The sequence below is a fragment of the Atractosteus spatula genome, chromosome 4 (assembly GCF_055471065.1).
Source record: "Atractosteus spatula isolate fAtrSpa1 chromosome 4, fAtrSpa1.hap1, whole genome shotgun sequence".
Classification (NCBI taxonomy): Eukaryota; Metazoa; Chordata; class Actinopteri; order Semionotiformes; family Lepisosteidae; genus Atractosteus; species Atractosteus spatula.
Window position 1 is genome coordinate 63,060,008 of NC_142709.1, and position 17,902 is coordinate 63,077,909.

Genomic DNA, 17,902 nt, shown 5'->3' on the forward strand with positions numbered 1-17,902 from the left:
TTTAATGATGTGTAGATGAATACAGAGTGTTAATGCTGATGATACAACTTTTCACTTTTGTGTTCCTATGTTGTTATGTATGAAACACCCAAGATTATTTTTCTTTGCAATAAATGAGTGATTCAACATTTCTAAAAAAAAATGATCACGGCATTCCTTTTAGTTTTTGAGAGTAGAACAATCGGCATTTGTCATGATAGAAGAATTCCAATAAATGGCTTTTACATTTATTACAGTGGCTTTTCCTGTTTTCAACTGTTTTTTGTGCAATATATGCCAGGGACTTGTGCAATATATTTATATTTATAATGTGCAATACAACTTTTTGTGTACTGTTCTGGTTTGTTCTTTGTATATTCTGGACTGTGAGCAACTCTTCTTAGTGCACTTCTCACTGACTGTACTGATAGCATTGTATGTATTGTATTGTTCTATTATTGTATCATTTCGTTACACTGTGCTAAGCTACTGTTGCACTGCAATTTCCCTCATGGGATCTATCTATCTACCTTGGCAATAATCTTTTATTACTTTTTCACCACAAGAAACAGGCTTTCTAATACCCTTTAGTAATTGAACAGAAATGCAGAAAATGAAATACAATAAGAAAATAAATGATCTTACAAAATTCACTTTTGTATTCATTTTCTTAAAATGGCGGTGGTCTGGATTGCAATTTTGAAAGAAAAAGCAGAATTTCTAACACGCTCTAGAAGCCCCACACATTAAACCTTTGTTTTTTGTCTCCTTCAAAATGCAACCATTTCTTTAAAAAAACACAGATTAAGCTCACAGCCCATTCACAACATGCTCGGCCAAGGTCTTGAAGTGGCGAACTGGAAGGCAACACAGTGGTTCCCTGCTATTTGCAGGCTACAAAGCCAGACTTGGCTGCTACGCAAAGCTGCACAACCATCTGAAACAAAAGAAAGAGGGAGACACTTCGCTTGCAGTGTATGCCAAGTCTAGAGCTCTTGTTTTGTGGTGAGCACAGCCCATTTGATTGGAAGTGCACTCAACCACAGTCTAATATGAAACCTTCCATTTGGAGCCTCCAGTGTACAATAAAGATGACTGCAAAACTTTCTGTGCAAGAAATACAAAAAACAGTGCTAACAGAATCTCTGCAGTGCCTTCCTACAGTAACAAACAATTTACATTGTGTTTTGTTCCTTCTTGTCTTTTATAAAATTCATCCATTGAAAGTTGAGGGATCATGGAGCTTGTAGATGACAAACACATAAATCAGTTCTGACCTGAACTCGCAAAAATGACTGTATTTTTGTTGTTCATCAGTTCTGTTACATGACCATATAGCAATGCCATGCCAAGGTAGTCTATCCATAAGAGGAAAGAGATTTTTAAAATACTATATTTTGTTGCTCCTAATTTTAGTTGATCTGTCAAAGTATTTTGATACATTTACTTTATATATGCAGTATTCACGATTGTAGTTTTTTACAAAATATAAGACAATACAGAAATACTATTTGTGTAGTATTTCTCTACTGTCCTAGATTTTGTACAGACAAAAAGTTTAATGAAAAATCATCTGTTATTTCAGTCTGTATAAAATTTGGACAGTGGTTAGTTCGTAGAACAGCAACTAAGGAAAGTGACTTTTTGATCTTTGAGAATCACACTGCAGTATGAAAGTGGTGTTTGTAAGCAAGTCAGGATTTCCAACAGGGTGGAAATCTGTATATACAGTAGGTCAATCTGAATGTTGGTGATCAATAAAGACGTCTGGATTATTTTTTACTTTACAAGAAAATATTTTGACGTCACATGTACAGTATATACTGTAGAGGGCGCCTTACTTGGACAAAACACATCATTCTGACATTGCCTCACAAGTTAGGTCCTTCTTGTCCTTCTAGGTTCATTCTTTGCATAGTAGAAGATGGCTATTAGCTAGCCGAATTAATTGATGCTTAAACCTTGCAATGAAAAATATATTTAAAATCTATCAATATGCAGAGTGCTCTTGCTACTGAAAGTTTGAAGCCAACCCCTTTACATTAGCAACAAAAGCTTTCTGATGACTTTCCTAACCGCACAAAGCTTTTAATCAGCCTAATTGATATGCTTCTCAGGAATACTGGGAGCAATTACAGTAGAGTACAGTCTGCTTTAGCACAGTTAAGGCAGGTCTCAGGTAATAAACAGGTATATCAGCGCTACTGAGAGTAACACAGGGCCCCTTGTTTCATACACCCCCTCTTCACGCCTGCCAAGAGAAGGGTAAATTAAATCCAGTTCTCCAACAGGCCCGCGGTGCTTCTCAGCTCCCACTCACAGCAATGAAAAACGCACGCTGAGATGGATAGCCTACTGCAATCAATGTGACAACACATACACAGCTCGGAGGTAACGGCTGTCAGGACTCAAGACTGACACCTCGTTTTGGATTCAGGCCTCACAAGAAAGTAGACGGATAGCATAAAAGTGTTTTTATGCCTTAATATACTGTGTTTGGAAGAATTCATGTATCATGTGGTGTAGCATCACATACCTGTAAAAAACAAAATATTGCATATAGCACTTTAAGATATTCAAAAATATTTTAGATTTTCCTGAACAATTTAATTGACCTTTGGCTTTTCTATGTCAGCCTAATCTGGTGCTACTGTACGTTGCTCTTTTCCATAACTGTCTACCAGTTTCTTGTACATTTGTATTTGTACATTTCCACTGGCTTTCAGAAAGCTTTTTGTAGCCATGTTCCTCCACATTTGATATGTATATGGTTAACTGTCTATTGGGAAAAAAATGACAATTTACTGGAAACACGGTTGATTGCAGTTCTGTGTAAGACCCCTCAAAACCTGACAAAGATTCTAAATGGATTTGCAGCAATAATAAAATTGAGTCCACAAATATCTCTACTAAAATCATTAGATTAATTGCTATGGCAGGTTCAACATATCTGATTAAACATTTCCTGTCAGTGCCACATACAGCAGTGCCAGAGCCAATTTTCCTGTATTCATTTTTGCATACAATTGTACAGATTCTGTGATGCTGTGAGGATACTAGCAGTCCTGGAACCCTAGTATTCTGCAGCACTTATGGATATTGTTTCATAAATTTAAGTGCAGCAGAAAAAAAACAACAAAAGGCTTCAATATCCAGTCAGCAAGATTCCCCCTGTGTTTAGTTTGCCAAACAAGTTAATGCTTTAATACCTCCAAACATTTCAATAAACTGTGAGCAGCCCACAAGGCTGAAACCATTCCCAGATGTTCATTTGTGTCTTTCTTGGGCTGGAACTTCAGCATTCACCTAATTGCAGCTTTCGTAGAATTTATCTTTAGGAAAATGTATTTAACGTATTTAATTTACCATTTCTAGCAGAGTGTTTTAAAGTTTAAGTGTCCCCTGCAACATTTTCATTCTTTTCTTAAGATGCCTGGTTAACCAGCTTTTTCATTAAAATACCTCTGAAACGCTCCCAAAAGATGCATGCACTCTAATGAATTTCCCTTAAAGAAAATAAAAGCCATACAACATCTAGATTCAGCATATATCTCATATGGAAACAATCTGATGTTCTCTCATCACTATTTACTTCTGAACCACCATAGAGATGCACATGAAGGCACATGAACTTCAGACGTTCAATATCTATGTTTCAAGCCTTAATTACATAAAGGTCATATGCCAACACACTGGAAAGTTAATACTGATGAATGCATGGGCATCTTAAACCATGCTAATGAAGACAGATACCTAATCATTAAATGATGTACTGTATATAACTAGGTATTTATAGAGCCCATTAAGATAAATAAATTCAGATTATCTAACAGCTTGGTCTGAATTTATTAATTAACTGCAATGTAGATGTTATTTCAAAAGCTTATCAAAACCAATATAAGGTACAATGAGGCAAGTGAAACCATGGCTTTTCAAGAATATAATATTTGCAATATAAGGTGAGAGAAATAATATTTCTCAAAGCACTCATTCGATGAAGCACTACAGAACCTTCATTTAAAACTCCTCCGGGGTGTGGAAAATGACTTCTTACACTACAGTGCAAAGCAAAATGAGCCAGCCCAGCTGAGATCTGGCACCCCAAAGTGTCATTGGATATATACTGTATGTAACATTATATATACTGTAAACCCAAGTTCTAAAACTGAAAACACCCCAGTCATATATAATTTAATACAAGATAATTAAAAAGGTAGTGAAGCTGCCACAAATGAATTAGAGGACGGCAAACTTTTCTTTAAAACAATTTTCAGAAGGAGATGCCCACAGGGGTTTTATAAACAGAAATGTATTCAGTCTTTTGTTTTCCTCAGACCTTTCCTTAAATCCTCAGACCAAAATGTTTTAATAATGTGTTTATCCCAGAATGTTATAATAATGTGTTTGGCTTTAATTATTGTACCATGGTCATATGTTTCCAATTCTGGCAGAGTTCATCCTTGTTAGTTTTTCTAATGCTTTCCTATGGACAAAGGAAAGAATGAAGAGAGAAGTGCAATGTTTCAGTAGGATGCTGGCTCTGTAATGGTAAAGTGGAAAAGACTGGGGTTAGTCAGTGGAGCCTTGGTGTCGTGCCAGGCATTTTGGTTTGGCAGTACTACCCAGTGTAGTTCATCTGTGTTCAGAAAACCAAGCTGATTCATGAAATCCCTCTTCACTGCCCACCTTCAAAAGAGATTCCACCCATAGCACGTAGAGCCAGCATCTACAGCTTATCTTGTACATTTTCATTGCCCTTCATTTCCGCTGAGATTAGGAGGCTGAACTTTGTGCTGTGTCAGGTTTAGGGGGATTCAGGTAAAGCTTACAGCCAGATCAATTTGTGAAGTTCCCTTTAAGTCTATCCCAAGTGTGAATCAAACGCAGCAGCAAACAATTCCAGAGGGAGGAAAATAAATCAAGGCTGAAAACTTTGAAGTTTGCGAATGACTTCAGATCAAAAGTGAGCAAACATTTTCAAAGAAAGTTCTCTCAAAATGTTTGCATCCAGCTTGTCAAACAGAAACACCGAAATCTGAAGTTTTCAGATTTATCGTGATTTCCTGTCTGAATGGAGCTGTCCTGTAGGTTGTAAATTGGAATTTAGTCTGTGAAATTGAAATTAGCAGTCTTGTTACGGTAATGTGGAGTCATACGCAGCCTGACAACCTGTTAACAATTATCAGCCAAATATTTCCTTCCATACCAAATTCCAACAGACTTTTAATGAAAAAATAATGTATTCATTCTTATATTATCAGATTAAATTATATAAAACAAGTATTAATATCATTCAGTTATGGACTGAAATTTAAAATAAATTGAGCTGGAAGGAGAGGTTAGTGACTAATGGCATCACTCTGGAGTTTTGTTCGTAGGTGTTTGCTTTCTTTTGCTGTCTTTCGCTTTCACTTGTTCCTTTCTTAAGGAACAAGTGCAAAGATAACTCTTTAGGAAATATCTGTGAATAATTCAATTCCTCCTTTCCACCTTAAGAAGATAGCCTGAAGTCCCTTAGGTCTTCACAATGGAAGCCCTGTCAGAAATCTGCTGAATGGGGCAATTACTTGGCAACAATGGCAGGAGCATTCGTGGAACAAATTAAAAGCAGCCACCTAATTACTTACTGAACTGTTAACAATGGATACACCATCAATTTTACATCTGTCTGTCAAGCAGAGTACTTACCCTGTCAAAAGGGACAGTTAGACCATTAGCTCCCCTGATAATCAAGGCTATTTAGTTGAGCAATTTGTGATTTTTTTCTCCTTTCTTTGTAAAAGTCAAGAATAATAGCAATCTTAATAATCTAATATGAAATACTTTAAAAATATGATAATGCTCCTGTGTCTATGTTTTCTCCAAGTATATCCATTATCACAGTCAGATTTTTTTAGCTGCTCATGCCCTCATTCTGTTAACTATAAAAACCGTTTGCTGTGTTTCCAAAGCACCAAGTCTTTTATATATCATGTGATGGTGTTAAAGCGTCACAAAAACGAAACGTAAAAATTGGAAGAAGATATGGAAAGGAAAAAAAAAACAGGAAAACTAAAGCTCTGGAGATCTGTTCAATAAATCCATCATATACAGTAGTTACTCTTAACAATGACACTTATAGTCAGAAGAATGCAAACCACATAAATGGGAGTGAGATCTCTCAAACAGTTATTGTCTTGTGCAGATCTTTGATATTACAGTCCTCTCAGCCTAAACAGAACAGGGTCTGCCATCTTTGACACTAAGATGTGTTGTTTGACACTAAGATGTATGTGTTGTGAGTGCTGGGGAGGCACAGACCTTCACATTTCTATTACTATGCTGTGGTTAAACAGTACATCACAGAGTTTTGATGTCACCATACAGTTTTGGTTGGATGCAGCATTTATGAATAACCAAACATATGTCAAACTCAGCATCATTTTAAATAACAGCTATAGAGTGAAGGTCATAAATAAACCACAGTTATACTAGAAGTAACCAAGTGTGGTTCATGCCAGCCTTCATCCTCTGGAAAATGTTAGATAGTTCTGTGGCCATATAATGAGTACAGTTTTACTCATGTATTATTATCATCAATTTGCAGAAAGACGTGGAGATCCCTGATTTCTAACCTGTCCATTATGTCTAATAAAAGGCTGAAAATCTGACTATAGGACTGATTTTCACATTTAATTCACGTTTACCAGGAAGAAAAGTTTTGCAAAACCCTGCAAAAACCAAAATGCACACAAAAAGCCATTAAACATGTTATAACTGGTCTTAGCACATATTATTCATTAATAATATTATATATTATTTATATATACAGTAAAATATCACTTAATTTTGTCAGAGCATGTCAAAGAATCGTGTCAAAAACAGAGTCTGCCTTTAAGCAGAAACCACTCCAAAAAACGCAGACTATGCAATGCTTCCCCAGCTAAAACCAGGGAAGTCCAAACTTTCTAAAACAGCTTTGTCGCCTGTCTGAACTGTAACATTAGCACAAAGTTATTTGTCTCCTCAACAACCAAGATTCAGTCAAACCAAATCAGGGAGAGATGAACAAGTCAGAGGTGAGACAGGCTTGCAGTAATCTCAGACTGCAGTAAAATTATTTTTATAAAGACTAAGAACTGAATAATTGACCTTTGTCTTCTGTTAAAAGAAAAAAAAATAGGGAAGTCATTACACATAAAAAAAATCGAATTTAAAATGACCATAGAGGATACATTTTTCCTTCAAAATTTTAAAAGGACACTGAAGTTAATATTTACTGCAGTAGTGAAATTCACTGTTATATATCTAGACTCAACCTACCTATTATAAAGCCTAGAAATTGCTAAATGTGCATGAGATGTGTGGTAGCATAATTAGCTGCTATATGTTTCACCCTTAATGTAGCTGATAAATGTAAAACAACTCAAAGAGAAAGTTCTCAGATTTTTTTTATTATATGATTAAACCCGTATTAAAATCTTCTTTTGTCTGTAATATTTACAGTTGCATTCTATTTCAACTTGCACTATCCTTAAATCATGCCACATTTTACTTACAAAATATGAAAACATTTAGCCAGCATTAAAAAACTATAGTGAGGTAATTACCAACAAAATGTGTAAAATGTCCCCATTTATTTTCAATATTAAAAAATCTCAAAGCACATTTGAATGAAAACACCACATGCCTCCAACTTTCTTTGTACCTTTTCCATCTTTAACGTGTACTATTACTTTCAGAAAACAGAGATTTGATCCTGTTTGGATCCTGCATTTAAACCATCTGCTTTCCTGGTTTAATTCCATGGCAAATTGTACTTACTTAAAACACAGTTTGAATACAAGGTGTTGTTTAACAAGTTAAATATGTTTATATGCTTGAACCAGCACTAATTGGCCCTTGAGTCCAGTAAGTCTGCAATCTTGTCTGGAAAAGAAGAACTGAATGACTATCAGAGCGATTTTTCATCTATCTGCACTAGAAAGCATTCTCCTAAATCAATGGATAGAAGCCCTCTTGAACTTAACTGAGACAATCCGGATTTATTAGTAGTGGGTGGCTATTCATTCTCCTACTTTCTGGTGTATTGTGACTCAATATGAAAAAAGTTCAAATAAAAATGATTGGCCTTGTTCATTCCATTGGTACAACTGTAACATTTTTGTCTCCTGAAATGATTATTCATGTATTTATTTTTTACGCAATGGGTTCCATCTTATGGCAGAAAATAATTAGCTAGCTGTCATGGGACAACTCATAACTGGCAGCCCAGTTGTCTTCATATAAATTAACACCCACATCAATCCAGAGAGATCAAAGTTCACTGTAAAACAGGAAGCAGACAAATGGCTGGTCGCTGACAGCATATGTGTACTTGGAAGAATACGGGCTTCCTCCCATGGGATGTTTACAGTTATTACAGCAAGTAACCTCATTTTGTGTATTAGTATCAAACAACTCATATCTAACAGCCTCCGTCTGAGAAATAAAGCTTGGTGTCAGTTTTACACTTGATTCCTCTTAAAAAAGATTTACAAATGAAAATGTTCTCTTGACAAGGCTGTTTAAAATCTAGTTGTGGTCCTCATTTCAGTAAATAATGGAGTGAGTGCATTGCTCTTTAAATATATATGAGAGTAAAAGGAACTTTGCCTTTCATGCTTGTCATTTCTGGTGGCTGAGGTTCAAAGCTATCAGAAGCCACGAGCAGAATAAGTTTGACATTCAAGGCCTACCTATAAGAGATACGTATCTACAAGCCAAACCACTAACCTAAAGATAATGACATAGACTGAATGTCTGAGAGTGTTCAATTAGATTCACATGCACGATTGTTCACTTAGTTTTTAGCTCAAATGCTTTGTTCCTTCTTTTTATGTTCTGACATCAAATTAACTTATACTTGTTTTACACATAGGCTTTACTAAAAAAACCTATAGGGCAGAGGAAGTCTTTGCAAGTGTGTTATGTTTTGAAAAGATACGTTTGTCATCTCTAAGCTACTGTATCAGCAGTATCTGTAACAGTAGTGGTGTTAGAAAGTAGCACTTTCTAGCCTGATTTCATCAGACCTCATAAGATGAGCAAGGCTGAGGCAGTACTGGAATGAGAAACCTTAAAAGAAAACCAAGTTTTTGTTACTACCGGTGTTGGGGCACAGCTTGGTGACACTCTTCTCTCTAGACCAGAATTTCCAAACTACTGTCTCAGTATGGTGACTCATCCTGTATTAAACTGATGTTCTGACTTGGTCAATAAAGATTTCACTGTTTATAATATATAGGATGTTAACAGGTGAAGGTGTTAACTTCCTAAATTCCATTTTGGAATTGCATCACTTAGCCTAAATAGACAATTTTCAATTGATATGGCAGTTTCTCACTTCTCTCCCTGATCTGCTGTGTGTTGGGATATTATGGGTGCTTCGCATAAGTTCCTCTTATTTATGTAAATCACTTTGGTAATTCTAGTAATTCTAGTAAGTAATTCTGCTAAAATATGCTTGTAAAAAGTCTGAAAAAAACATTTTTTAGATATTTTAATTTGATTCTTTTCTCAACATTTCCAAAGAATTATGAAAGAAAAGTGTTTAAATTTAGGCAACCTAACGTCAAGCAATTTTTGTCAGCCAATAAGAAATCTGGGTTTCAGATTTTTTTTCAGCCCAATTTTTCAATTTGTCAGATTCCTTGCTCGTTTTGTAGCTTTCCTACTAAGGGTGAAGCATCTTGTATCTTGAAAGCTATAGATAATGATAATATAGATAATGGGTGCCAGTTTTTCTTACAAAGTGAGAACATGCTTGCAGTAAGTACTTGTACATTCCTGAAAAGCTTTAGGGAGATAAAGAAAGCCTCAGGATATACAGAATAATATGTTGTATAATATGTACTGTATACAATATACTCACCAGCTTGGTTGGTGGTGATGTTGATGGAGACATGCTGGGGAGGGTATGGACTCTTGTTGGTCACTCCATTTACCGCGTGGATTTCGAAGGTGTAGCGCGTGTGGGCCCACAAGTTGCTGATGAACACCCGAGTCTCGGTGAGGCCCAGCTGACGGGGCACAAACTCCACATTTTCATCACAGTGGGAGCAGACCTTACGGTCTGTACGGCACTTCTTGCAGATGATGTTGTATATCACGTCATCGCGTCCGCCTGTCTCCCGAGGTTGGTGCCACTCCAAGATGACTGAGGTCTCGTTGACAATGGAGATCACATTTCGAGGGCCTGAAGGAACGCCTAGAGAAAACACAGGGAAAGACTTTGAACTCATTGGTCTTTTTGCTCTGCAGTTTTAATGTGACCCCCACCGCCAGTTATCTTAGACATTCATTGTTTACAAACCTTGCTGTGATTTCTCATAAAAAAATTCTGTTACTCCTCATAATGCAGTTGAAAAATATTCATCATATATGACTGAGACAGAGGGTTTACTTACATAAATTTTAATTAAGGTGTGAAGTTATAATTATGCAATAAATTATATAAATCATAAAGCTGTAGCTTAACTGTATTAATACTAAATCATTATTAGGATAAGAACTTGGTAAAAGGAAGTTTGGTAATCCAATGTAGGGTCTGAGAACCCAAATAAGCATATTAACAAAATCAAAACAATAAAATAAAGCAATAAAACAAAGCTATTTTTGACAATAAATGTCTGTACTGCAGATATTTTCCGCGAATTACTCTTTTACAGTATTGTCTAATAAAGATAGCTCAGGTGGGTAACTGCGTCAGCATGCGTAGGCTGCAAAGGAACAAGCAATAGGTTTATTCCATGCTGAAAAGAGAAGAGAGAAAACACAACGTTTTGGCTGTGAAGCCTTCTTCAGGTTGTTGGAACTCTCATGCTTGCCTGGCACAGGCAGGTGTGGTGTTTGGGACTCACTAAGGAAGATTGGAATCTACGATCCCTGAATTGCACAAAGGTTTTTATCATCAGATTAGAGATTTTGCCTTTATATATACTGGGTCTGTTTTATATTAGATTTGAAAAGTGTCTAGATACTTTCAATTATAATCTATACCTATATACAAAAAAGAAAGCATAGTTAAAGAAAACTGTTAGGTATACATACTGTAGCTATAGAGTTGTAATGATCAGACCTAAAACATTTGTCTGAATCTAGGCTACACGGTTCTTGAAAAATGTGTTTCTCTGCAAACAAACATAAATGAAAAATTATGAGGTGGGAAGGGACACTCTATAATATTATAAACAGATTTAGTGAAATTAATTATTATTGAATAGTGTTCTTTGCAAAAGAAAGTAACCATTCTATTAAAGAGAGATTTCTAATTGCTCAACTGAATTAATATGAGACTGAATAGGTCTCAGCTTGCATACTTCTCAGCACTGTGCCATAAAGACCCTGTCATTGATTTCTCAAATAAAACACATCCAATATTTTTTTTTGCTTTGTTTTCTTCTCTAACATTAGCTCTCGAAATTTTAAATATCAACCTATGCAAGTGATTTTGTAAAAATAAAAATGTTCAGTACAGGTTAACCAATAATCTACTACAGTGCACTAAGTGTACTAGATAAGACAATAAGCTGGGGCCTCGTTTGTTCTCTTGTTGGTTTTTCAATTTCAGCTTAAATTAAATAACAGTTAAAACATATTTGTAGAAATTCACTGTAGTGAATTTTCTTCAGGAAAGAAAATGGAGGGAACGTAAGTCTGAATGATTTACTAAATAAGCACAACAGAGTCGGGTTTTTTTACTAGATTTTAAACAAAAATCGTTTCAACTTCTAAAAAAAACATCCTTCTGACTTCATATCCTGTAGTGCAAGAACTTGAAGTTATTGTTGAAACAGTGATGACAAAGTGTTTCTAGATGAAAAAAAAAACCTACATGCTGGCAGCACAATTAATCATTGTTCTGCTAAACCAAATGAACTGCTGCCTGGGTGCACAGACAATGCACTGAAATAGTGAATATAATGGCATTATTAAATACAGAAGTATAGAAACTAAAAGGGATACAGAAACATGTTAGTAAGTGACCTTCCTCAATGATTTTGCATTAATCAGCAAGTCAGTGAAACCAATCTTGCATGTTCATTATTTAATCCAAAATCTTAAAGTACATTTTAAGATGCTAGGCTTCATCACTTTTTTACTGATTGCTTTGTTATCTTTGAGTATTTAACAGCCTATGTGTCTTCTTGGCAGTTTTGTCAGCTGCATGTGGTCCGTGCTGATTTGCCTTTTGCTCAGTTTACTACTTGTAAACTGGAATTCATAATTTCAGAAAAAACGCATTTGGATTTTTTTAATATTGCAGTATGTAAATAGCAGGAAAAATGTAGAATCTCGTCATGCCTTTTTGCTTAATATGACCTTCTGATACAGCAATCTGATACACTGTTTTTTACAACGTTGTTATGAATGCTGTAAAAATACAGAGTTTCTTGGTTATTTCTTGATGCTAATAAAAAAGACTCTCACCTATCCTGTCAACTCAGCTCTCACAGGCCTACAGTGTACTGCATACAAACTCTTTACTCCTTTTTATAGCGCAACTTGGCATTGCTACTCAGCCTCATTCACCACTGATTATGACACTATGTTAGCCAGCAGCTTCTTTGACCACTGTGGTCCGGAAATAAACTGAAGTCAGTGTGTCAGCTGAAGCAGTCTCAGTAGCAGTGAATATCAATCACTAGATTTGCCGAAACATTCTCGTAAGAGGAATATTTTGCTTACGAGCAAAAAAAAAAATAGCTGTTAAGAAGATAAAAATAAAATTGAACAAAACAAATGATGGCTATGGGACAACGTTAGATCAGACTCAACTAATAGTTACCATCGCTAATTTTCCAGTAAATTTCCTTTTGTCTTACTTTTTCATCTTTTTTACAAAAAGTTTGTCTTCGCCTTCCCTGCTCCTATTATAGCACATAATATTTTCATTATTTTAAGAGAATGGGTGACAGAGACATAGATTGTTCATGCATAGAATGTGTCTTAATTTTTTCATGTACTGTTGTAACTTCTAAATCGATATGTCACTAGTTGACTGGGACCGGGACTCCCCATACGCAGCGCACAACTACTGTAGCTAAGTGCCGCAGAGGGTTGGGCTGTAATAAATCAGCCAGGTCTGTCTCGGCTCCACCCTCTAGCTTTGACCTCTTGACACTTCCTGGGAACTTAGAGGTGTGCAGTGCTGTCTGTGAGGAACGCACCTCTCTCTCAGTCGACAGTGAATTAATGTGTACAGGATCGCCAGGTTTGTGAAATTTCAAAAGATGAATGATTTGATGTTGGGTAGGGTGCAAGAATCTGTCTATGGTTCTTCCTCCTCCTCAATAATTACCTGCCGGATTTTTAGTTGTCAGTTAAGAAATTAGACACACATAACTGGTGACTCCAAAGTAATTGTATATAATAAAAGCAATTGGACTGGTTTTGTAGAAGAGGCCACTTTCTGTGCTACTTCAAAAACAAACCAAAATAAGGTGTGTATAAAGATAGTGAATTCCTTGTTAAGGGAAAAAAAGCACAAATTGTTGAAGCGCACTTACAAATACCTGTATATTATAAAATTCAAAGAAGACATAGTTTCACTCCAGATGTATTAATAAGTAGGTATGGTGATTACATCTGATAGTATATATTTTTTAAATGGCTGATTGTGTGTACTTCTAATTATGTATTCATAATTATAATTTAAATGGTCTTGTTGTTCTTATTTTCATCTACTTAAAGAATATCAAAAAGGTAAAGCATGTTTATCTACGGTGTAGTAATAAAGACTTATCTACAAGAGCTTCTCATGACTAGATCTACCAACCATTCTTTAGGAAAACAGGTCATCTAAAGGCACCATGAAAACCTTATTCCAGATTATATCTGACCATTTTTTACCTTTTCCACTCCTATTCTCACTTGAAGCGTTAAAGTAAGAAACAAAACATGATTTTGAAGTTGTCCTTTTGCTTCCATATCTATGTTCCATATATTTAATTTCTTTAAAAAGCCATCATTGTTGTTTCCCTGTCTATGGATAAACTGAATTTAGCTCTCTGCCATCATATCTTAACATTTTCTCTCAGCATTGCCAAGACTCTGCAATTCCATTCAGGATGCTGCAAAGTACCCTCTGTACCCTCCCTGGTGACATGGGGGAAGGGAGCACAGTATTTGAAGAAAGCTACTGCATGTAGCTTCTTGATTAATTGGCACCTGCAGCAGGGAGGCTGGTCTTCAACCAGGGCAAAGCAAAAAATAGGTCAGGAGAAGAGAGATTAAAAATGAGCATTGAGATGGTGAGTTTTGACACACTTGCCCAGTCTCTCAGGAATCATGCATATAGTGAGGAGAAAGACACCCAATCTGCCCATTGGCAACACTCTCAGCACAATTTCATAACCTACATATATACAAACTCACCTATATATACATTTCTTTTTAATCTCATCCCGCTCTGACAGGTAAGAAAAAAGGCTGAAGATTTATGTGTTAGATTAGAAAACGAGAATGTTATCTAGGCCAAGCTTTTAGGTGGGAATAAGTCCAGGCACTGCCAGAATTACTTCGAAGCAAAGTTTCAGCTCCCATAAGGCTTTCTGAAGTGTCTGTGACCCGGTTCTCAGCCAAGTGGAAATTATTAATGCAGCAATGGTAGAGAAATCAGTTGTGATCACCACTTAAATGGGTGATTTAGAGGCAATTATGACTGCTCTTGGCTGTCTTAATTTGTGAACGGATTTAATGTGTTGGGAGCTACACTTACCATGCTCAATGGGTATTTATTTAGCAGGAGCATTTCAGGCTGATTTTAACAATAATACAATAATAAACTTTATTCTATATAGCATCTATAAAAGTAATATCTCAATGTACTACAATAGATGTAAAAATGTATCAGAATCATAAATTACAAAATAAGTATATAAGAAACACAAGGTGCAGCAGACGATACATGGTCGTTAGAAAACTGAGCAGACACAGACACTGATTAAATTAAAGCCTTTCTGAAAAGAAAGGTTTTGAGTCTAGATTTAAATCCACTCAGGGAAAGTGACTCTCTGATATCCTCGAGGATAAAATTCCAGAGCTGTGGGGCGTAGCAAGACACGGCCCTGTCAACCATAGAATGTAAACTAACTTGGGGGACGTATGGAAGAGCGGAGTCAGACAAATGAAGCTTGTGAGTCTGGGAGTAAACAGACAATAAGTCAGATAGGTACTGAGGTGACAAGCCATGCAGACCCATACAGGAGAGCATGAGAATTTCTAAGCCAACTCAAAGCCTGATAGGAAGCCAGTGCATGGACTCCAAGACAGACATTGTTTGCATGATCACATGGTCAGGATTCTTGCTGCCGATTTCTGAAAATATTGTAGTTTGCTCAGTGTGGATTTAGATACCCCTATAAGTAGGTCATTGCAGTAATCAATTCTAGACAAGACAAATTAGTTGACCAGCTTTTCAGCCATAGTCAAGGACGATATGGGATGTAGACTGGCAATATTTCTGAAATGGGAGAATGATGTTTTTACAATATTCTGCATATGAGCCAGGATCAAAGACCTCCACTAAAATTTTTCACTTTTGATTGCAATTCAATCACAGTGCCATCCACAGATAGGGTTACTGCATTGACTTTACATAGGTGATGGGAAGTGCTGAGTACCATGACCTGTCTAACCACAGTTTAAGCCAAGGAAATTTTGCATCATCCAGATTTTTATCTCAGAGATGCAATTAGAGAGAGCAGAAATAGCTACTTCAGTGTCAGGTTTAGTAGGGACATAGATCTGAGTATCATCAACATATAAATGATATTTCACTGCAATTGTGATTTTACTATCTGATCAAGTAGGAACATGTAAATGCTGATTTAACAAAGCCAAATTCAGAAATAAAACCCAAGAGAAACAAAGCGTCGGCAATCAATAAGAAAAGAGCTGAACCATTAAAGAGCGATGTCAGAAACACCAAACACAGTCTCAGGATGGGAGAGAACAATTCATGATTAACAGTGCCAAAAGTAGCACTTACTGTAGGTTTAGGAGAATTCGGATAGATAGAAAACCAGAATCGGCTGCCATAAGAAGATCGTTAGTAACTTTTAACAACAGCAGTTTCTACAGCATACTACGTATTTGTCTGAAACCAGATTAGAAGGGTTATTTGCAATGAGAGGATTGCTAAATGTATGGGAAAAGCACGTTTTAAAATTTTCACAAAAAAAGGCAAACTAGGTACAGTATAAGATGAAAATGTTTTTGTTGTCCAGAGCCATATTTTTTTTTTAGGCACAGGCACAACTGAAGCCATTTTATAGGCCATTGGTACCACTCCAGTGCTCATGAACTCATTTATAATGTCGAGGACATTAGGGCAGAGAGCTGGAAAACGGGATTAAAATCAAGCAGAAGGAATGGGATCTAGTAGACTTGTGGTGGGTTTCATAAGCAATACCAGTTTACCAAGGCATGCAGTGTCTAGTTGAGAGAAACAGAAAAGAGAAGGACCTGCAAAAACAGGCCTGCAGGGAGGAGGTTTAGTAGTGGCAAGTGTGGTAGATATAGTGTAATGCAGGATATTGTCAATCCTGGCTGTAAAAAATTCTGAAAAACTGTTGCAAAATTGGGATTAGGTAGGTAATGTAGAGGGACAGTAAGTCTTTAGCAATTGATTGATGATGGAGAACAGATATTTAGAAATGTTTGGCAATGATATGGGAAAAATAGCTGGATCTAGCAGACTCATTGCATCACCCAGAATAAGGATATTTTTAAATCCTAAACAAAGCAGAGGTAGTAAATCAGCAAACTCTCTTAAAAAAGGATCATTATGCTTGGGGGTCTGTAAATCATAGCAATGATTGTAGACTGGGAAACAGAGACATTTAAAACAAGATGCTCAAGATTTTACACCCGCATAGGTGGAACTGACAATATTGCTAAGTTATTGATGTATATGTATAACAGATAATCATTTTCTAAACCCATACTAATTACAAAATTTAATTGGCTCTTCACAGCAAATCTGTTTTGGGATAAGCAATTGCTTTCTCCTGATAATGACTTCAAATGGTTGCTCTGTGAAGAATATTTGTGAATTTTGAAAGCACACAAGGCAACAACAGTCCTAAATACCATCAGACATAGTGCCAAAAAGGCAACACCAAAGATTTTTCCAGAACCTCTGATATCAAGAGGACTTGAAATAATCAATCTTGTCTACCATTCTTTACTGGGCCCTCAAGCAAGCAAATTGAAATGCATCATGTTTTAGTGGTGTTTGTTTTGTGATGTGGAATACTCCACTGGGGTTTAAATTGAGACCACTGCACTGATTTATATCGGAGAAACAAAAACACAAAAATCATTGGAATGCATTCTGCACTGCCTCATTCTTGGTTTACCAAGCATGTAGTCTCCACTGGGATTTTCAGCAGTTTGTTGGGTTTTTGTGTAAGATACTTAGTGCCTAGTACATTTCTTAATGATATTCATCTTTACTAGGATATGCAGTTTAATACCCCTCATTGTGTCTTCGACACATATTTAAGGTAGAAAATGCTGAGTTTCTTCTCTTTCATGCATTATTATCATAATCCTTAATGATGTTAGTACCTTTGTTCCAAAGCACTAATCCAACATTCTTCTATGATAATTTCTATCTTAAAGTGGTGTTGTACAGGTAAAAGAAAGAAAATGTATAACTTGGAGATTTAATAGAGCAGTTATTTATTTTATTCTGTAACTTTAATATTATGTCAACTTTTTTTTTTTTTTGTTTTAGATTTTAGTGCAGGACCTATTAGAAAAAAAAATAATTGTGTGCATGGAGTGTTCTCTCAATTATGATTTTGATCATGCCAAGTGAGGGAGTGACTGCGGGGTTTAGTACTAGGTTGTAGGACAGCTTGTGTCTTTTTGACTGTGCCTTGGTCTTGTACCT

The 17,902-nt window shown here is 36.1% G+C and overlaps 1 protein-coding gene across 2 annotated transcripts in view; it reads right to left on the reverse strand.

Moving 5' to 3' along the window:
* ephb1 (EPH receptor B1) overlaps positions 1-17,902 on the reverse strand; it is a 207,052-nt gene that overhangs the window by 62,181 nt on the left and 126,969 nt on the right. For both annotated transcript variants that reach the window (XR_016090951.1, XM_088913568.1), the window contains exon 5: positions 9,872-10,207. Coding sequence is in view for 1 of the 2 variants with exons in the window: in XM_088913568.1 (XP_088769694.1) it covers positions 9,872-10,207 (336 nt within the window). In the remaining variant the exon portion in view is untranslated. The remainder of the gene's footprint in view (positions 1-9,871; positions 10,208-17,902) is intronic.